Below are 21,265 nucleotides of genomic sequence, written 5' to 3'. Positions count from 1 at the left end.
TATTTTATGGTAGAAATGGAAACTACACCGAGGTAGACTTCCATGTTCTACCAACCCAAAGATAGGTAGGTACTGATAAGAGAGGAGTTTTATTCATGGAATCATAATCTAATATATACACAGCAATATAGTAAAAGATATTAAGAAATTAAGTATTTCCTCAGACAGAAAAGTAATTAATTTCTGGGAAAATTATTACTATTTCATCTAAATTTGCTTAAAAGATCGTCTATCTTTGAGACAATAATACGTAACCTACCCTTAGAATACAAGAAATGTTACTCGAACTCAAACATCAACTTATTATTAATATTATTATTGTTACTACAACTATTGCTACAGGTGGAGTCCAACAAAGGCTGTTATAGAGATTGGCTTCTTTGACTCAATCAGAAGAAGACTATGAGTCCCCGTACGTAGTTTCTATCACCCTAATATTACTTAAAATAATTATAAACTCCATGATAAAAATTTATATATATATATATATATATATATATATATATATATATATATATATATATATATAATTTCATTATGTTAGATATCAACACATCAACAAAGATCAAATCTATAATTGCCGGAGGTCTACCCTAATTTCTCCCAACCCAAAAGATGTCTCCTACTCTCTTTGCACCCCTCCTACCTTGCTCCTACTTCAAAGAAGCCTCCTAACTCATTTGTCTAGATACAGCGAGATTTTCAAGCCTCTCACTATTTAGTCAAGACAGAGTGGCTGCCATCTATATATCTATATCTCTCTCTCTCTCTCTCTCTCCATAATCTCTGCCATCTATATATCTTTCTCTCTCTCTCTCTTCATAATCTCCTTCCTAAGAAAATTTCCATTACAGTTCTGAAACGCTCACACAAAAAGTTAATGTACTCCCTCCTCCTTGCCAACTGAGGAGGGTCTCCTTCCATGATTGGCTCATGTATTGCGCGCTGCTAGCTAGCCGCTGCCATACCATCACCCAACCCATCTATCTCTATTCCTCTTCCTCAATTTTTTTCTGGAGATGGATGGGGGTATATGCAAAAGAGTATTATTCGTTCCGTTCCTCTTCCTCCTCTTCCTCCTATTTACTTCACCAGCGGAAGCCGCATTCGACTACGGCGAGGCCTTGTCGAAGAGTTTCCTCTACTTCGAGGCGCAGCGCTCCGGGCACCTCCCCTACAACCAGCGGGTAGCGTGGCGGGGCCATTCTGGGCTCACCGACGGCCTCGAGCAAGGAGTATGAGTCGTATTCTTCGGCGTACTGGATGCATTAAAGCAAATCTCAGTTCTTTTAAACCTTTTCTAACTCCGGGACTTCTGATACTTATAGGTTGATCTCGTCGGAGGCTACTACGACGCCGGTGACCACGTGAAGTTCGGCCTCCCGATGGCGTTCACGATCACGCTACTGTCCTGGAGCGTGCTGGAGTACGGCGACGAGGTCGCCGCCGCCGGCGAGCTCGGCCACGCGCTGGAGGCGATCAAGTGGGGGACGGATTACTTCATCAAATCCCACACCGACCCGAACGAGTTCTGGGCCGAGGTATAATTCTTTTAATATCAAAAGAAAAGAAGAACTAAACTCGCATTGATTCGAGATTAATCCGATTAGTTTTTAAATGTAATATTGTTGATCGAATCTCTCAGGTAGGAGAGGGGGGGACCGATCACGACTGCTGGCAAAGGCCGGAGGACATGACGACGTCTCGACAAGCGTATAAAATCGACGCCGAGCATCCTGGCTCGGAGATCGCCGCCGAGACCGCAGCCGCCATGGCGGCGGCCTCCGTAGTTTTCAAGAAATACAACCCTCACTATTCTCACCTATTACTTCATCATGCCCAACAGGTACTTATCCCCCCTATGTATTCACTTCTACCTATCTATCTATCTACCCGATAACTTAACATTATTCGTGTTTTTTCTGGGGTCTGGCGGATAAATAGTTATTCGAGTTCGCGGATAAATACAGAGGGAAGTACGACAACAGCGTGAGGGTGGTGAAGAGTTACTATCCATCAGTGAGCGGATACTTAGATGAATTGCTATGGGCGGCGTTGTGGTTATTCCGGGCAACCGGGATAAACGACTATCTTGATTACGCCGTGGATAACGCGGATAAGTTCGGAGGGACGGGCTGGGCCGTATCCGAGTTTAGCTGGGATATCAAATACGCTGGAGTTCAAGTCTTGGCTTCCAAGGTAAATAAAATTATCCGACTCCTTTTATTCAGTGCTGAATAGAATAAGGCAAGAATTATTCTTGATGAAACGGACCGGTTTCCTACCTTTGGGTTTTCTAAGGATAGTTTAGTATTATTACGTTAGAAATAGACTGGTTTCCTACCTCCTTGACTAAAAAAAATTGCACCACTGTTCATGTCGAGCATTTTTATTCTAATCACCGACGAGGGAGACTTTGAAGCCATATGTACATATATATATATATATATATATGCAACTTTGTGAGTTACATGATTAAATACGAGTTTTTGACTAAATATTTGTCCCCCTAAAGTATTTATTTTACGTGCTCTTCAGTACACTTTAAAATTTAAACATGCTCTTCTAAATATAAGTTGCTTATATACAAATTTAAAATCTTTTAGAGAAAAATTATCAAGTCTGAAATATAAAATTTTATGTAAGTCATTTTCTATCAGCAATTTATATAGAAATTTTTCTTTAAAACTTGACAATATTTGTTACTGATCTAGTTAGCAATTTATATTTAAAAATTGCTGACTAAATTAATAAATTTTCAGTACATGTAATCTCGTATTTAAATTGCAAAATGAATTAGACTTACAAAAAGAAGTTAGGAGTCTAATAATACTCAAAAACTCATTGAATACTATATATCAATTATCTCATTCACCAACGATTTCACATTATTATAAGAATTGAGAGCAGCTTGCAATTGTTCCTGGTGATCTCAACCATTGTGGGACAGTTCAAAGTGGGGACCATGGTCTAGGGATCAACTTGCATGCACCAACAAATCTTTTGTCATGCTCTAGAAGAAATGCAAGTAGTGAGAGATGGGTCAACAAAAAACTCACCAATATTTTGACCATCACCATGCTTGGAATCTCTCTCCCTAAACTACACCTCTAAGAGGATTGGATTTGGATGCAAACTGCACCAAGTGGTGCTAAATCATATATTAGAAGTTGAATTAGGAACTAATTAAAATTATAAGTTTCTGTTAAAGCAGGTATCAGTGAGTAGGCCAAGTACATGTAAACCTACCAAGCACCACAAAAGAGACTTTTGTTTAAATGCTATACAATGGATTAGAGCTTTTATTGAACCCTTCCTCACTGAGTAGCTGAGATATTTGTTTGGGAGAAGATTAATAAAAATTGAGGAGTTGATCAAACCTCTCTCTCACTCACATGAACCATGTGAAGTGGAGAAGGGCCCATTTGGTTGATGTGATGCTAATAAGGAACAAAGTATTGATAAATTTGTGAGTTTTTGTTCAAGAACCACAATTATAATTTTAAGATGAAAGAGAGTATATATATATATATATATATATATTCCTAGATCATGTATCATTTATGTGGTATGGTTTCTTGCACATGTATGTCTTTGTCTGGGTCTTCTTTTAGTCTTTGAGCATAACAGTTCAAAATAAAGCTTAGGAGCTACCAAAGTGTCATCTCTCAATGGCCCTTCATACATACCTTTCATACTTGTGATATTATCTTTTGTGTTGTTTGATTTGAATTGGTCTACTTTCTATTTCGCTTAACTAATTCAATTTGACTAAGACTATATTATCTGGGCCCTTAAATGAGTGCCAATTTTTGTATATAACCCTTGGAAGAAAGTATATTTTGCGCAAACACAATCTTTAAGGTCAAGGTCTAATTTTCTAAAAAGAATTTCTGTTGTTGTATTATTGCACTAATAATATCAATTTTCTACAGTTGTTGATGGAAGGAGGTGATCTCCAAGACAAGTACAAAAGCAAGCTTGAGCAATATAGATCGAAGGCTGAGTTCTACTTATGCTCATGTCTAAATAAGAACAACAATGGAAGCAATGTCCGGCGCACGCCCGGCGGCCTACTCTTTGTTCGCCAGTGGAACAACCTTCAATACGTCTCCGGTGCCGCCTTCCTCCTCACCGCCTTCTCCGACTATTTGGCGAAGTCCAACCAAGAGCTCCATTGCCCCCAAGGTTCCATGGGCCCCCAAGAAATCCTCGCCTTCGCCAAATTCCAAACGGACTACATCTTGGGCTCAAACCCATTGGGCCTCAGCTACTTGGTCGGCTTTGGGCCCAAGTACCCTACAAGAGTGCACCATAGAGCAGCCTCTACCATCTCATATAAAGAGGATAAATCATTCATTGGATGTGCACAAGGTTATGATGCATGGTTTGGGCGCCAAAAGGATAACCCTAATGTTTTAATTGGGGCTATAGTTGGAGGTCCAAATGCTAAGGATGAGTTCAGAGATAAAAGAGCAAACTACATGCAGACCGAGGCTTGTACGTATAATACCGCGCCGATGGTCGGATTATTTGCGAAGTTTAATCAGTTGGAAGGGAAGAAGCTTCAAGGGTTGCAACCTCAAGACTTCCTCACATAAATAGGCATTAATTACAAAAATGCTAGAGAAGTAAAAGTTTTTTTTTCTTCTTTTGTTGGGGGGAGGGGGGTATAGAGATTTCTTTCAATTTTGAACATAGCATATACAGTCAAATAAGAAAAGAGAAGGAAAGAAAGTTCAAATGATTTTTTTTTTTTTTTTTTTATCATAGCTCTATCGTCCTCTTTCTGCACTTTAGTCTAATGTATACATTGTAGTCAAGACACATAAAAATTTCTAACATAAATTTCTAAGCTAACAGACCAGAGAGAGCAGAGTCATGAGATTTCCATTTATCTTGTGCAGAGATTATTTTCACTTAGTCAAAAGGCGAACAGTGTCTGAATACTCCAGAGTTGACTCCTAACCTAGAAGTTATTTCACAAGACATTGACTTGGAATTAGTCTCATGAATATTTTTTGGAGGTATAATGTCATGGCCATCAAATAATTAGACATCTTTATTAATTAGAAAGTGATGGTCAATATTTAATTGTGTTGGCAAAAAAACCCACAATATATTTCCCTATTCCACTCAGGTACAACCTACTTCTATTGAGCCAAATACCATTCAAATAAGTAAATAAAAGGAACAGCTATTGGAATTATAATAAGAGTTTATTAACTGTAACAACATACTCCTGATCCGTTTGCCAACCAATGAATTTACTTGATACTGAAAATATACATGCCATAGAGGCTCATCATTATCTTGGTATTTTACAGGTTCACTTGTAAAGATGGAAATTTCGTATACAAAATAAAATTCAACTTTTGCAATCCTTTTTCGTTCTTGCCGGTGAGCTACTCCTCTTGTGGTCCATTGCGGTGAAGGTTGTAGTTACTAGGATATGAAATTCATGCCTGTGAAACTGCGTACTGGCAGCAAGAAATGGGGATTTAAGCTTAAAATGACAAGTCTGCTGTACTTGCTTCATGCTCTGGTATTCTGTAGGAAAATCCAAGCTCCTCGCCTGAACGTCTTCTGACTATGCTCGCCCTTTGCACTAACCGAACAAGTTGTTGCACAACTTCAGACATGGGAGGACGGAACTCTGGCTCCGGCTACACAATAAAAAGCATTTTGCCTCACAGGATCAAAATTGTATGAATGAAAATACAGGTTCATATTGATTGTAATATTGTTTGCTTCAGCACAAGCAGAGTTAATGAAAGGATAGATGTTTCTATTATTATCAGGAAACCAAAGAGCTTCTTTATTGTTTATGTATGTAAATAAGGTGTCAAGTACTGTATGTAGTCGGCAAAAAATAGAGAGACAACTACCCACCTGAACGCACAGTGCAATTATGTCTGCGAAACGTGACAGAGATTTTGCAGGGTATATTCCATTCAATGCCGGATCGACCATTTTTGCAAGTGCATCAATATCATGAAGTTGTGGTGCAGCCCATCTAACGAGAGATTGTTCTACTCTTGCTCTAGAACTGAAAATAGGCACAAGAAAAGAGATGATCAGAAAGAACAAAATTTCAGTTAGAAAAAATGAGAAGCGATATAAACATGGCTCAGTTGAAAAGATATGGTAAGGAAAATTAACCTGTCTAGCGGCTTCCGACCTGTCAATAGTTCTAACATCACTACTCCGAAACTGTATACATCACTCTTTACAGTATAAACTCCAGACATCGAAAACTCAGGAGCACTATAGCCAAATGAACCAACAACCTCCGTGGAAACCTATCAAACTACCTTAAAGGTAAGTAATTTTTTCAGAATTGGACAAGTAAAGCCCACAAAGTCCCTATGTGAACATTAGAATTTAGAAGTACATTAGATGCACAATGACTTGCCTGTCTCTCTGTATTAGGTGTTAAGGCAGCTAGACCACAGTCAGATAAATGAGGATTAAGTTCTTCATCAAGTAGGATATTTGCTGATTTGAAGTTTTTATGCACAACAGAAGGCAAGCATACTTCATGTAGGTACCTGAACAGAAATTGAAAGGGATATACATAATTAAGTTTATTATACACAGCAATAGAGGTAACAAAATTAGAATCACTGGAATTTACTCTAGAGCTCTAGCAGTTCCAAGTGCTATCCTCACACGTGCATTCCAGGTTAACGTCCTGCTGCTATCATCAGCAAAGTGCAACATATCATGCAGAGTTCCATTTCCAAAATACTCATAAACCAGAAGTCGTTGCCCATGTTCAACACAGTAGCCTAGAAGCATCACAATGTTTGTGTGCCTAAGTCGTGACATGTTTGAAACAGCCTCAAGAAAATTATCTTCCTCCTGCAGAGAAAGTGCAGCACTGTCGATCTTCTTCACAGCTAATACCTGAGATAGGGGGCAAAGAGGAAATTCAACTGTTAACTTCACTTTGACAGTTAAGACAAGCAAAAACGTTGATGAAAAATTAAATTTCTTGTTAATTTGGGGACAAGTCACATTGCCCACTCTACTCAAGTTTAGGACTAAGTTGAAGCATCAAGCAAGTTTTGAGTTTTGAAGCAGCAAAAGTGAAGAAGAAAAAAAGAAAAAAGAAAAAAGAAAAAAGAAAAACAAAAGTAGATCAGATTCAGAACGCAAGTTGTGTGTGTGTATGTGTGTGTGTGTACAGGGAGAGTTGATATTTTTATCATAAAATATTAAAGCTTTACACATCTCTATTCATTGGCAACATGATCCTAAACTAAACCAAGAAGAAGAAATTTTGTAGTCAGTTGTCTTGATAGTTTTCATGGCAAGTCTTCTGATCTAATTTTGTTTTGAAAAGAATTCAGTATCAACTTATAGAGGAAATATGTTGGCAGTTATGAAATAAAATATTTGTGTCACTAGGCAATGTGTGCTACGTGATACATATCATGACCGCAATTTTGGCACAAGAACCACACTCGTATTGCTACTACAAAACAGGAGATAGAGAGAAGAGAGATGTGAAGCTGAGTAAACTAACACATCCTTGGTACATTGCATCGAGCTGCCTCTTGATACCTCTATTGCCTTCTACATTTCCGATTGAATAACTATTACCCTCTGGATGATCTCCTGGCTATTAAAGTTACCTTCAGAATCTGCATTAGTCGCCCTGGTCGGTTATTAGGGGTGTAAACGAGCCGAGCTTGATCGAGCCTGGCTCTAATCAAGCTTAGATTGAAATTAATTTCGAGCCTGTCTTTGTGATCAAGCTTGAATTAAAATAATTTCAATCCGAGCCAATTTCGAGCTTAAACAAGCTGCTCAATTAGCAATTTCAAACCTTATTAATTTTAAATTATTTTCAAGCTTGAGCAAGCTTGAAATAATTTAGGCTTGAATCAAACTTGAAATAAAACCTAATTCAACTATAAAGATATAAATATTACCAAAATATAAATTATAAGTAACAAAGATAATTGTGTCAAAAAACTACAATCAACCAAAATATAAATTATAAACAATAAAGATAATTGTGTTAGAAAATAATGGCTGAAATTCTGAATAGGTAAAAGGGTTTTGATATGATGGTTTATATTAGTTTGATATTACTCATATATATATATATATATATTCGAGCCTTATCGAGCCTACTCGATCGAGCCGGCTCGGGATTAAGCTTGGCTCGAATTTAATTGCAAGCCTAGCTTTAATGATCAAGCTCAGCTCAGCCTATTTTCGAGCCGAGCTTGATCGAGCATTATCGAGCCGAACTCGAGCCGAGCTCGAGCTGGCTCGATTATTTTGACAGCCCTATCGGTTATTGGTTCTTTGATGCTTTATTCTTTCAGTTCTGATGAGTTGTAAAAAGGGACATAGGTCCAGGATTGGAGACAATGAAATCTAAAGAACCTCACATATATACACCCAGATGCATGCTCTGATTAGAGAAAATGGCTCTTTACCCAACCTGACCCTCCCCCCTCTCTTTTCTTTATAGTAAGCTGAACAATAAAGGGATAAACTTGTATTTCTATTGGAGTGAAATAGCAAACTCGTTACAATTTACAAGTTAAAGCTAACCTAAGTATGTAATAAAGTGGAAAACTCATAATGCTTCATAGTTCTTATCATTATGGGTTCTAAAATAACAATGGTAGTATCTGGTCGGGATGCAATCCATCTTTGTGACAGATAAATAGATGAATGAAGCACAAATTCATATTGGAGAACGATTTGCACTATTATGTAACAAACTTAAGACGCATTACAGAAACAGCTCTTCCTACCAAAAGCTACTGACATACTCAACCATTTAAGCAAACATGACAGTACTTTAACTATCTAAGCTACCACTCTTCTAAATAATTTAGAATATGAAAGGGATTAAAATGTAACAAGGACCGTCCAGCTGCTCGGGAAATCGCAACAGATTTCCATTAAATGTGGGCATCTGATTGGATAGACAATGATGCAGATAATGCACACTTGGGAGTCATGATATAAACAGTGACAATCAAATAGATTCAAACTGCTGACATATTGATTCCTTACCTTTCCATTAGGAGATTCAGCCCTGTAAACACGACCAAGGGAACCCTCACCAACAAGGCAATCCTGACCAAAGCTGTTTGTTGCAATTTGAAGAGAAGCAACAGTGTAGGAAGATGCAGTTATGGGAAATTTTGGTCTTTTTCCAGACCCATTTTTCACATGTACCCTCTCAACTATTGTTTTTTCAGCAGGTGGAGGTATCAAACTTGCTATAGAAGAACTTTTGAACCTCTGTTCTGGAGTCTCCTTGTCGGTTGCTGCACAATCCCAACATTTAGACAAGAAAACATTAGTGGTTCTTGCACAAGTGATTGTACTACATTGCCATATTAAAGTTGGAACTTCATATTTTAAATGTGTATTGAATGTTTAATAAGATTCATGAGAACATCTGAACATGTCAGCCCTCTTCGAAAAATGCAAACCTGTAAGTCATGAAATAAGATTCCTATGGATCTGATAAGTGAAGTCTTTGGTCGATTTCTTTCCATCCTAAATTCAAATAAGATTTGTTGCAGTGGCAGTAACACCCGCAAAAAGAAGTGCTTTATATTTGGGTATCTGTAAATGATATAGTAGATTTTCAAAAGTCCGCAATTTCCTAACCCTTTGGACTGTGCAGCATTCTAGATATAGCAAAAGAGGAGTGTTACTTTTCTTGACTGCAAACCTTATATAAGTATTTCTTTTCTTTTCTTTTCTATTCATACTAAATTGTACAATCATTTTAAAGCTTCAATTACCAGTACACAACTTCAATTGAACAATGAATAATCCAAAGAATTGGCACCGAGTAAATGAAAACATATAAAAGTAAGTGGTATGAATTAGGCTATTAGAAAAATCCAGTTCTACCGTACATCAGTGGCACAAGAAGAATACTGAAGTTTAAGAAATGATCTTATGAAATCTAGATACATTAACTAGGACATTATTAGTATGTGAGCACATTCTATAGATGAAAAGGATAGGAAATACATAGCTTTAAGCAAGATAAATATTCCAAGATAAGAAAACAACTAAAGAAATATAAACAAAAGCATAAAAACTGGTACCTCTCTCTACACCAACAGTCAGAGACCTCACAGATTGATTTGCATTATTTCTCATGGCATCCTTGTCTTTCTGAAGATTCCGAGAACATAAAATAACTGCTAGAATTACACATACAGAACCAACTATTGAGCCTATTACTATCCCTGTGATTGCACCTGCAGTCAAGCTTTGGTTCTTTTCCTTGTGATCAGAAGGTAATGTTTTGCCTGAAGACCCTGCTGGAGTAGGTGTTGGTTCCTGAGTTTGATTATGGTTATTATGTGGTCTATCAGGAGGAGGTGGCATATACGGTGGTGGTGGCGGAGCAGGACCGTTAGCAAAGGAGTTGCCATCAATACTAGACATGCAATTGCAGGAAGGAATCAGCAAAATTCGCTGTAAACCACCAGTAAAAGAGAAAGTTTATGCACATTGAGAACTACTGACATAAGACTTGGAATTGAACCGAACTCTTTGGGTATCCAGCCACTGAAATGGTTATTTGCAATGTTTCTGCCAAAAAGGATTGTTGTATGGATCATACATACAAAACAAAGAATATACATCACTAGTAACTTACAGTGTAGTGAGGTCTAGGCTAGTGAGAATGTTGACTGAGCCAGTTAGTTGATTATCTTGCAAATAACTGCAGAAAAACATGCATAAACCAGAAACATAAGAATCGAGGAGGTTGACAATAACGTTGGCAAGATTGTAGATAAAATTTAGTAGATTTTGGATACAGGGAACTTACAGATTAGAAAGATTTGATAAAGAACCAAAAGAATTTGGAAGATTTCCTGTAAATTTGTTGAAGGAGAAATCTCTGCCATACCATTCCAAAAACATAAAAAGAATATATTAAACATAATGAAACATCTTCTTAGGAAAGAATAAGTTCACAATATTGTTCAAATTCAGGTCAATGATTTATTGCAATAAAATAAGAATAAATAATAAGCTACATATAATCTACACAAGTAATTTTTGGCATAACTAGTGAATAAAGAATATGGTTCCTGAAACTTATAAAATAGAAAATTGATTATACATTTTCCATGAAAAATCTGGAAAATTATGAAGATAAAAAATCACAGTATCACACCACAGCATGCCAGAAATCAAGGGAGCTGAAAGGATGATTATTGACATGTCAAAGATCTTACAGTTCAGAGAGCTTCTTAAGGCTTGAAAAGACATCTCCAATTGAATCAGATAATGTGTTGTGACTGAGATTTCTACAAACAGCAGTACAGATATCCATCGTAAGACCGAAAAGAAGGACTCCAACATCATACAGGCATATGGATTGCAAAGCTACTTACAGGTAGTTGAGGGAAACCATATTAGATAAAGAGTAAGGAAGATTTCCACTAAAATTGTTGCCCGCTAGATTCCTGCAGCATAGTATCTCCTATGTCAAGCTATGAGAATTGAGAAAACCTCTTGCTAGGACAAGAACTGCGCAAAAAGAAGAAACATTACAGATAGGTAAGGTTCGGCGGCAACTGATAAGGAATGGTTTCATGTATGTTGTTGTCGCTCATGTCCCTGTTAAAAATAAAAATAGAAGAAAATTGTCATCACAAGCAATACAAAATCCCCAATATTAAAAGCACATCTGCATGAGTTCGCTCACATTGTTTTCAAGGATAAAAGATCCGAAAGGCGGTAACCCAGACTCCCATTCAGCCCCAGCCCAGGAACATTGCTGTATAGTATCACCAAAATGAATATAAAAAAATCCCAAATAAACAAGCTATCATTAGCAAGATCGGGTTTTTATTTCCAAGATAGAAATTTTACATCGCAGTGACCGCCGAACCGGAGCAAGAGATCCCCTTCCACGCATTGCCGCACGGATCGCCACCGCTCGACGCCCACCCCGACAGCTGCGGCGGGCTGTTCAAGGAGCTGTACAGAACATTAAGCGCTTGAACTGCAAGCAATAGGATAACACGCTCAGAAAACATTTTCCCGAATCAAGAACCCAAAAGAGAACGCAATCGTTAGATACCATCGGAGGAGTCGGTGTTCGACTCCACCACAAAGACCGCGCCGAGGAGAACAGAAACAACAACAGCAGCTGCGGCGGCCAATGCCGCCATTGGACTGATGGTTGGACTGATGGGTCTTGTTTGAGAAACCGCTAGGCGTTCATCTCGATCTTTGATTGGAAGCTGCGGCGCTGACAGCTATAAAAATGAGAAAAGGCGAAGACCCATATGCTTGCTTGCGGTAGAGTAGTAGTGTCGGTAAAGTATATAATATTTTCTTTTTTTTTCCCTTTCTTTTACTAAATGGGAGAAGTTCTGGAGCAGGTGAAGGAGAAGGAGGTGAGAGAGGAGGAAGGGAGGAAGGAAGCGTTAAAATTATGGTTTTTTGTTAATTAGAGTTTAGAAAAAAGAAAGGAGTGGCTTTTACTTAGTAGTACTTTGGTAAGAATATTATATGGAAATTTAAGTACACTCTCTTGCTTGCTCTAATAATGGAGTTTGATGCCATCCTGCAGATAGAAGAGAGAGAGAAGAGAGAGAAAGCTAGCCAGCTTGGCAGATGAATGGGTGGCTAAATTAATTAAAAGGAAAAGAAAATGTATATAGTGAGAAAACCACAGATAACACCCTACATTTTAACTCTATTACAAATAAACCTACTCTCTTAATTTAAAATACTTATTAGATAGATTCTCTCATTTGTTACAAAAATAACCAGCCACACTCAACTGTTTGATGGATTGATATAATTTAATCCAACCATCAGTTAATTAAATTATAGAACTAAAAGTAGCCTCTAAACTACTGAATCTTGAATCTCAAAAATCATATTAGAGGAATAACATTTTTATAGATAATTTATTCTGCTTTTTATTTCATTCGATCAGGTGCTTGTTAAGTTAAATTTAACTCAGGATGCAGCTTAGTATTTATTTATAGTACAGCAAAATATAGGGTGTGGTGTTATTTTTAATTTTTCTCATACCTTATTTGATTCTTTCTTCTTTTCTCTATTTGTTCTCCTAGTTTTTTTTATTTGGGAGAATATTTGGTGGGTAGTGTGTGCTTTAATGCCAGTCTCCTTAGCTGTACACTGGGGTAGGTGACTCAGTGGGGTTGGTTTGATGGTAGGAGAGATTAAAAATGGTTGGCAAAAACATTTATTATGAAGGTAGACAGACAGAGTGAGTGTTCCCTTTGTTTGTTTCCTAGTATTTGTTAGCTTTTTCTCAGGTTTGTGGGGTTGCAGAGGCTGGCATAGAAAACAAAATGTTTTAAGCCTTCTTCCATTGTATCTTAGAGTCAGATATCTTGTTCAGTGGATAGTTGAGTGACCTCTAATAATGCTCACTCTGTCACTCACTGTGAGCCAGAGTCCACTTGGAAAAGAATTCTATGTCTATTTGTAAGTTCTTTTCCGTTGAAAAATGGAAACTTTACACCATGTCGCACTCACTAGGACATAAAAAAAGATTGATTTGATGTAATGAGATCATTGTTTATTAAATTTCTCATCTTTCATAGGTCCCTATTTTAAGTATTTATATGTGGTTAAGAGACCAGCAGTCATCAGATAGTTGTTAATGGTGACAGAAGATGTCTCAGAGTAGGTAAAGCTGGCGTAATGGGCTCCTGGTTATCAACATCAGATTGCACAAATAGTCATAATGATGCAAGCTGCCGTTATAAGTCAAAATAATATGTCCTCCTAACGACTCAGTAAGAAAATATATTGATGGCAGATGAACCAAAATTTATGAGAAGAAAAAGACTGGTAGATGTGTGAACTTATGACTGACCAAAAATATAAGAACAAGAAAAGAAAAATACATAAGATAAATATCATTATTGTCTCATGTATCCATTCCAAGGTTTTAAAAAAAACAAGGGAAAAGGGACTATGTAACACTAGGAGTTGAGTGGGAGATCCATAATTCAAGACCGTTAGAAAATAAATAAATAGATAAAATTATGGTTAGACAAGAAATTAAAATTAATACTTACAATCTAACAATGTACTAATGCATTCTTGCTAAAAACTATAATAAGTTATTAGAATCCATTCGTTCTTCTACATGTACAATAATTTTGAATTTCAGAATCAATCTATATGCTAAAATATGGTGCGATATGCTGCGTCGGTCACTTAGTTAGGAGTGTAGTTATATTCTATCTAAGGCAGGAGCGCATTAAAAGTTTTCTAAAACAATGATGCATTCTTCTGTTGGCAGTCGCAGAGACTTCTCTGATCTGTAAATAGTTGAACAGCTTTGCCATTTCCTGAAGTGATGCCAAAATTCAAATATATTAGTAACAATTGACAATATCCTCCATATTTAGAATGTTCTGGGTGTAAATTATAACAGTTGCAAACCTGCTTCCATGAGCATTTGTGGCCATCATTTGGAAGGGAACTGTGCTCTCTTTTGCTGAAATCTTCTCTGACGATTCATTCCATTAGATTGGCTTGAAGGAGTCAACTTCCGAAGAGAGGCGTGCAGAATCATCACTAGAAAACAAGAGCATCCATTGGTTGGAGGGGAATCAAAAGAAGGAAAAGGGAAAAGAACAGAGAAATTGGACAAAGTCTGCTGGTTAATCACCTGCATAACTGACACTAATGGCACAGACGAGAGTAAACTGAAGCTTGCACAGGTAAAGTACCACTGCTGTTGCTGCTTAGAAAAATGGAAATGAAGAAATTAGAAAAAAAATCTCAATTACTTATGAGATAGTGAGGAAGCAGTTGATACATTGGCATGTTGGAACTCAGTGGCATTGAAAAAAAAAATTACGATAGTGACTGATAGTAGACCGTTAATACTACAAAAAGGAACTTAAAAACTGGCCTTTTTAACCAATGCTGATTCAGCTACAGGACAACTCAAACTTGAGAAATACGCCTAGAAGTGACAGCAGATTAACTTTGTGCTACCAAAACAGAAGCTAGAAATTTCTTCTACATTGTCTGCAACATGCTCAGAATTGTCTACTACTACAACTAAGCATCAGATTTATTAGATAACTCTGACGAGCTTTAAATTTAATGGTATATAACAATTTCATATCACAAAAATACTACCAAAAGAATGAATGACTATTGGTTGACTAAGGTTTTCCTCACAAAATGACCAAACAATGCCCCTTTGCATGGAATATTAAATATTTGAAAATATAATAGTACAGATTACAAGATGAATTAAATCAAAAAGATATTTGAGATAAGGTAACAACAGTACTAAGAGAATGAATTTTTAGATCATTGGTTGCCTCAGGTTTCTTTGACGAGAATTTTAGATTGTCTTGATCTGATTAAACTTTTCATATGAATCACATCAATTTTGTTGGGCATAAATATCTAAGGAGTGTAATAGACCCGAGAATAGCTTAAGGAATAATAGCCCAAGTCCCAATGGTTATATAGTTTAGAAATTTAGATCTTGATCCAGGATATTTTGAATTTATTAGCAGTGTTTTAAATAGCGGTCAAGGCGCCTGCCATGGCGGGGCAGCACGCCAGTCACCCCGCAAACATCCCAGGTGGCCTCAGCTTGGCGGCTAGGCCGCCTAGGCCTTCTTGGCAGGCCGCCAAATCGCGTAGCGGGCCGGGCGGCCCGCTAAATCATTTTGCGGGAGAGCCCAATGATATTGTATTTAATTCAATATCGGGTCAGATCTTCAGGCTAACCCGTTAACTATTTAAAAAAACTAACCCATCGTTCTCTCTCCTCACTCTCGATCTCTCCGAGTCCTAAAAATTCCTTCCCTCAACCTCCATCGACCTCGTCTCCGGTCTCCCTCTTTCAGTCTCGCCGAGCACAACCATCCCCTTCACTTAGCGGTGAGCACATCCTTCTCTTTCACAGCTCCAAGCAACAATCGGCAAGGCAGCAATTGAGGTATCCCTTTAGATGATCCTTCCCCGTCGAGATTTTTTTTTTCTTCTTCCCTTTCTCCTCTTTCTCCCTTTCACCACCGGCTTTGCTTTCTATTTTCTTCAATGCTACAGTAAATTGGTAATTAACACTTAAATGCTTAATTACTGATTTACTATAGCAGCGAAAGGGTTTGGTTAATTAAATATAGAAGCAGGGAAAGGGTTTGATTAATTAACTAAAGAAGTAGGGTTTGATCAATTAACACTTAATTACTGCTTTAGTTTTCTTTAGTTTTTGATTTTTTCACAGTTTCACTAATTCATTGTGATAGACTGATAGTTGAGGAATGATTAAGATTAATAAATAATAATTAATAATTATTGAGCTAATTAGTCGAACACTTAGTCACTGCTTCATTATAATTATTGCGTTTTATAAATTATATATATATATTAAATAAGTATTAAAATTATAGATATATTATATATAATTTTTTTTAATATAAAAATGCTAGACCGCCTTCTGCCTTGGCGTTAGGCAGTGGGGTGACCACTAGCCATCCGCGGCCGTCTTTCAAAACAATGTTTAGTAGTGATATATATGTGGCATTACTATTATTCTAAGTTAAGGGGACTTCCACAAGTAGGCTAAGAGTACCATATTTCCCACTCTCATTTACGGGTTTGATCGAGTCGAGATTCGTCAACCTAAGCTCTGTTCAAGCTTAGCTTGAAATTAATTTTGAGTCTAAGTCAAGGATCAAGCTTGAATTAATTAATTTCAATTCAAGCATATTTCAAGCTCGAGCCAAACTTGAGCTTACTTTGAGGCGCTTGATTGGCAAATTCAAGTCTACTTGAAATCAAGCCTGAATCAAGCTCAAACCAAGCTTGAATAAAATCTTGGGCAGTCTACACTTTGTAAGATCAAATCAACCATGTAACCAAATTGAATCTTATTTACTATTATATATATATATATATATATATATATATATATATATCAAGCCTTACTGATTCAAGTTTGATCGGGCTAGCTTGTGCTCAAGCTGCTGGCTTGATTATTTTGACACCCCCTACTCTCAATAGTGAGCGGCAAGGCTCTCTGATGTGGGCATCATCTTCAATTTGACCAAAATAGAATTACTCAAGCCTAATTTGGTCTAATTTTTAATTTTTAATTCAAATAATTAATTGAATTAGTCAATTGACAGATATGGTAGCCTATATGCAGGGGATATCCGCATTGAGTTATTACCTAAATTGGGTTAGTCAATTTAGGTAAGACTTAATCAATTAGGATCCTATTAGGAAATAAATTCCTATTAGAATCTCAATTGATAGTTATGGTAAGCTTATATGTGAGAGATGTCCACATTGATTTATTACCTAAATTGGGTTAGTCAATTTAGGTAAGATATTCAATTAGAGTCATATTAGGAATTAAGTCCTATTAGAATCAGCTAAAATCAAAGTTGTTAACCAATTTAAGAGTTATTGCATGAGAAACAAGGACAAGTTGGAACAAGATTATTTTGAGATCTCTCACTTTCTTCCCTGTGGTCTTTCTTTCTCTCTCTCTCTCTCTTTCTTTCTCTCCCTTTCTCCTACTCTGTCTTAAGATTCTTCTCTAATCTCTTTTACTTTCTCTCTAAACCTCTCTCCTTCTTCAATCTCTATTTTTTCGTTGCTTACTGCTGCTATCCAGAAGATTCCAGTAGTGAAAGAGAATCTTTGAGTGCCTGGACGTGAAGAGGAGGACTTGGTTTCAAAGTAAAAGCACTATTATTCTATTTATTGGTAAACCTAAACTCTACAGTCTTTCCTTACACCATATTTTAGGCATTTCTACTATCAACATACCTATTTGAGAGTTGAGGAAGCTACTACCTTATTTGAGTAATTTTCTCTCCTTCCATCTAGTAGTGATCATTTTAATCAATTAATTTCTTATCAACTATTGCTTACTATATTTTACTTTAGTTACATGTTTGGGTCGATTATTCTCCAAAACATTGCATTCATATTAGATTTGCATCACTCTTCATTTGGTTTCTGAGTCCAACATATGGTAGTATTTGATAGCATTGCAGTTAAGGTCTGAAGTAGACCGGTTAATTGAAGTACATTTGTGGAATTTCACATAGGGTTTTATTGGTCCATCATATGTATTGCTTAAGAAACTTTGATTACTTAGAACAGGATGGTCTGACAGTTAACTTGACTTTGCTATCATAATGGGAGAAGTACAACAGCATAGGAAATCTTTTTTTAAACTTAAGGGCTTAGTCACTTATACTTTCTCCATACCCTCCCTCTTAGTATGTGAAATAAATATTTGATAGTATACGCAGACAAATCAGGTGGTAAATCATAAAGTGCCATTCTCAGTTCCTAGGATGAAGGGTTAGACAAGTCACTGTGAAGGCATTATTTTCTCCCTTTCATGCACCTTTCCTTGGTCTTGGAATCCCATTAAAATCTGGACAAGTCAATGATGATGAAGCAGCATCCATGGTGACCTGACAGGACATCGCCTAACTTGCCTGAAGGATGATGATGCTTAAGATAGAGAGAAGTGGTTGACCACTGCAGAATAAGAATACAAGAAAGCAGTTTCTAATATAATTACATATGTTCTCCATAAATTTACTCCATTACCAATCTAATGCTTTATGGCCCCAAATTCTGCCTTAGAAGCTTTAGTGTTGGCTTCCGCTTCTAACTCTCTACCCTAGTTTTCTGTATTCCTCAACGATGGGTCTTGGGACACCCTGAATTTCTTTTCTGACAAGACAGTCAAGTGCAGTTACTAGAATATGTTGGTACATCCATCTTCTAGGAATCCTTTTCATTTCTCTACCATGGTCTTTATCACCATTAATCTCCTGTTATTCAGTAGCAGGGTCTCACTAATATGCCTCCTAGTCCTCCATTTTGGCTGGATCTCCTACATTACTTTAACGAAATTAATATCTAGCTGACAAAATTTAGTGCAGTCGAACCTTTTGCACAGTAACTGCAAACAATCAATCATCATTCTTGTGCCACGAAACAACATTACATAACCAATGGTAGCAAGTCTCCTAATTCTTCAAATTTAATATGCTTTCAACACTAAATAAAGATGGTCTCTGCTGGTCCTATAAAATAGAAGATATCTTCTTGCAACTAGATAATACCCTGCTTTCATAATCGGTAACATATATATATATATATTCTCAATGGTTCTAACTTGCCTTGCTATTCAATTTCCTTAACTTCCCTATAGTCACTCCCATGGTCTTACCGGTCACTGTATTAATTGGTAAAAGTTCCAGAATTTCTTGCAATGCTGCCGCACAGAAAGAAAAAACAATGAAGTATTTGATGTTTGTCATACAAAGATGTTCTAACAATTTAAAATACATCGAAATTGAGATACAATCAAGTTCACAATTTATAATTTAGACAAAGCTACAGCTCGTCATACCACAAATAATGAAATGAAATAAATCCTCGTTAAGATCCTTCACAAGAACTCTTTCCAATCATAAGAAACTGGACACACAGGAAAAAGTAATTTCAAATTTCTTTCTATTTGTCATAAGTAGATGGAAATTTTTCTATCTCCATGTCATCAAAGCCAATAAACGAATCAAATTGCCATGTAATATTACTCACCGAACTGTGCAACTCGCACTAAAGCCTGACGTAGCCCCGGCCACCGCTCCTCCAACTCCCACTTCTCGCTGCAAAACCTCAACATTTCCCAAATCACCAAACTTGCCACCAATCCCAACAGCGACAGCGGCATCCGATACCTACCAAAGAAAAAAAAACGTAAGGAAGGGAAGACGATAGCTTGGCCAACTCCAAACCCCAAGAATCAATTCTCACAACGAGCAAACGAAGAAGACGACAAAGAGGGAGGCGTAGTTGCGAGCGTATCTTCGAACGTTCTCCTGCACCCTCATCCGAGCCTGCGACGGCCCGGCGGGCCACGAGTAGTAGTCGCCGCGGCCGACGAAGTCGAGGGTCCAGGAAGGGGTGGGGCCGGCGAAGTCATCAGCAGCGAGCTTAGCGAAGGGGTTGAGGGAGACGAGGGAGACGAGCGTGCGGAGGAAGGATAGGAGGGTGATGCCGGCTACCGCGGCGGAGGAGGTGGCGCCGGCGGCTGAGGAGGAAGGAGAGGAGGAGGAGGTTGTGACGGAGGTGGTGGTCGTGGTGGAGGCGGCAGCGGTGGTGCGCTCGTCGAGGAGCTCGAGATAGCCGGTATCGCGGAGCCAAGTCTCGAACGCCGGCTCCGGGACGCTGAGAGAGAGCGGATTGGGGACGAACGACATGGGAGGAGAGAGGGGAGGGAGAGGAACAAAATTGGAGACTTGGAGGGTTGAGATTTTTGCTTAATTTTATATATAAATATATGTCTGTGTGCGTGTGTGTGTGTGTGTGTAAGAATTTTTTTTTTAATTTGTTCTTTTTTTTTAGGAATTTTGTAGCGCTAAACAAGAAAAAATTGATCGAACTTGCCTTGCAAGAAAGAGGAAAAATAAAAGGAAAGTTAGTTGATAAAGAACTACATGTAATCCGAACTAAGGGAAAAAAGGAAAAAAAGAAAAGAAAAAGAAGTTAATCGTAGCTAAAGAATAAATTTATGTGAGAGAAGAAGGTAAGTGATGAGTCTCATTCAAAAAGGGAAGGTTGAATTCATAAGAATTCATTTTTTGAGTACTTCACAAGGTAGGATTGGGATAATTATTTCTAAGCCCGTTGAAGTGCATGAGGATCCATGTTGGATTGTTGGTGCATCATTCGTGCATATCCAATAGTATTAATTTGGAAATAAAAATACAAATGAATTGCAGGATTAAAGCAGGCATTGTCATAATTATTAAATGCACATAATAATCTAGGAGAGACCTCTTAAGAAATTAGCAAGGAGAAGGAAAAGTTTGGATATACGATAAATTCTTAGTTTACCCTGGGACTATTGGAGCCCTCTCTAGGATCCAACGTGGATGAAAAGCTTTATTTTTTTTCTATCTTACCTCTAAGGAGGATATGTGCCCGGTGTAGGTACAGGCACATATGTATTAATCTCGACCTCTTTGTATTGTTACGACAAGTCTTGTTTGTTATCTTTAGCCATAGAAGAATACATATCAAATTCCTCTTTAAAGATATCCCTAAGTTTGTTTTGCCGGCGGGCGAATTAACTCCGACTAACGAATTCTTGGACCCTTCAAAGTGCAACTCAATTATTTATGGCGACGACGGTTGAGGAAGACGAAATTTGCTTCCATGGTGAGCTATGTAATTGCCTCTAGTG

General features: G+C 37.5%; 3 protein-coding genes across 4 annotated transcripts; 1 reads left to right on the top strand and 2 right to left on the bottom strand.

The window, feature by feature from the left end:
* The first annotated feature begins 579 nt into the window (after positions 1-579).
* LOC140795086 (endoglucanase 11-like) lies at positions 580-4,855 on the top strand. Its single transcript, XM_073147457.1, has 5 exons — positions 580-1,235; positions 1,329-1,541; positions 1,646-1,846; positions 1,945-2,199; positions 3,936-4,855. The coding sequence occupies exons 1-5, from the start codon at positions 1,020-1,022 to the stop codon at positions 4,599-4,601; spliced, it is 1,551 nt and encodes a 516-aa protein (XP_073003558.1). The 5' UTR covers positions 580-1,019; the 3' UTR covers positions 4,602-4,855.
* Positions 4,856-5,185: 330 nt separating this feature from the next.
* LOC140795084 (protein STRUBBELIG-RECEPTOR FAMILY 8) lies at positions 5,186-12,388 on the bottom strand. 2 transcript variants are annotated; one of them, XR_012110245.1, is made up of 16 exons: positions 12,098-12,388; positions 11,887-12,019; positions 11,720-11,791; positions 11,566-11,631; positions 11,406-11,477; positions 11,247-11,318; positions 10,835-10,906; positions 10,661-10,726; positions 10,528-10,593; positions 10,101-10,438; positions 9,046-9,302; positions 6,638-6,909; positions 6,416-6,551; positions 6,163-6,310; positions 5,893-6,049; positions 5,186-5,666 (listed from the first exon to the last, which is right to left on the bottom strand). XR_012110245.1 is itself a non-coding variant. In XM_073147456.1 (16 exons), exons 1-16 carry the CDS (start codon positions 12,186-12,188, stop codon positions 5,508-5,510), a joined length of 2,169 nt encoding a protein of 722 aa, XP_073003557.1. In that variant the 5' UTR covers positions 12,189-12,388; the 3' UTR covers positions 5,186-5,507. The 2 variants fall into 2 exon arrangements, 1 of the variants encoding a protein (XP_073003557.1); XM_073147456.1 differs by having other exon boundaries at positions 6,163-6,302.
* Positions 12,389-14,103: 1,715 nt separating this feature from the next.
* On the bottom strand, positions 14,104-20,734 carry LOC140794612 (PRA1 family protein H). Its single transcript, XM_073146712.1, has 5 exons — positions 19,834-20,734; positions 19,618-19,757; positions 14,681-14,752; positions 14,452-14,586; positions 14,104-14,357 (listed from the first exon to the last, which is right to left on the bottom strand). Exons 1-4 carry the CDS (start codon positions 20,277-20,279, stop codon positions 14,477-14,479), a joined length of 768 nt encoding a protein of 255 aa, XP_073002813.1. The 5' UTR covers positions 20,280-20,734; the 3' UTR covers positions 14,104-14,357; positions 14,452-14,476.
* Positions 20,735-21,265: the final 531 nt, after the last annotated feature.

The sequence above is a fragment of the Typha latifolia genome, chromosome 9 (genome assembly GCF_019914945.1).
Source record: "Typha latifolia isolate L0001 chromosome 9, TyphaL0001v2, whole genome shotgun sequence".
Lineage (NCBI taxonomy): Eukaryota > Viridiplantae > Streptophyta > Magnoliopsida > Poales > Typhaceae > Typha > Typha latifolia.
This window is presented reverse-complemented; position numbering and strand designations above follow the sequence as displayed.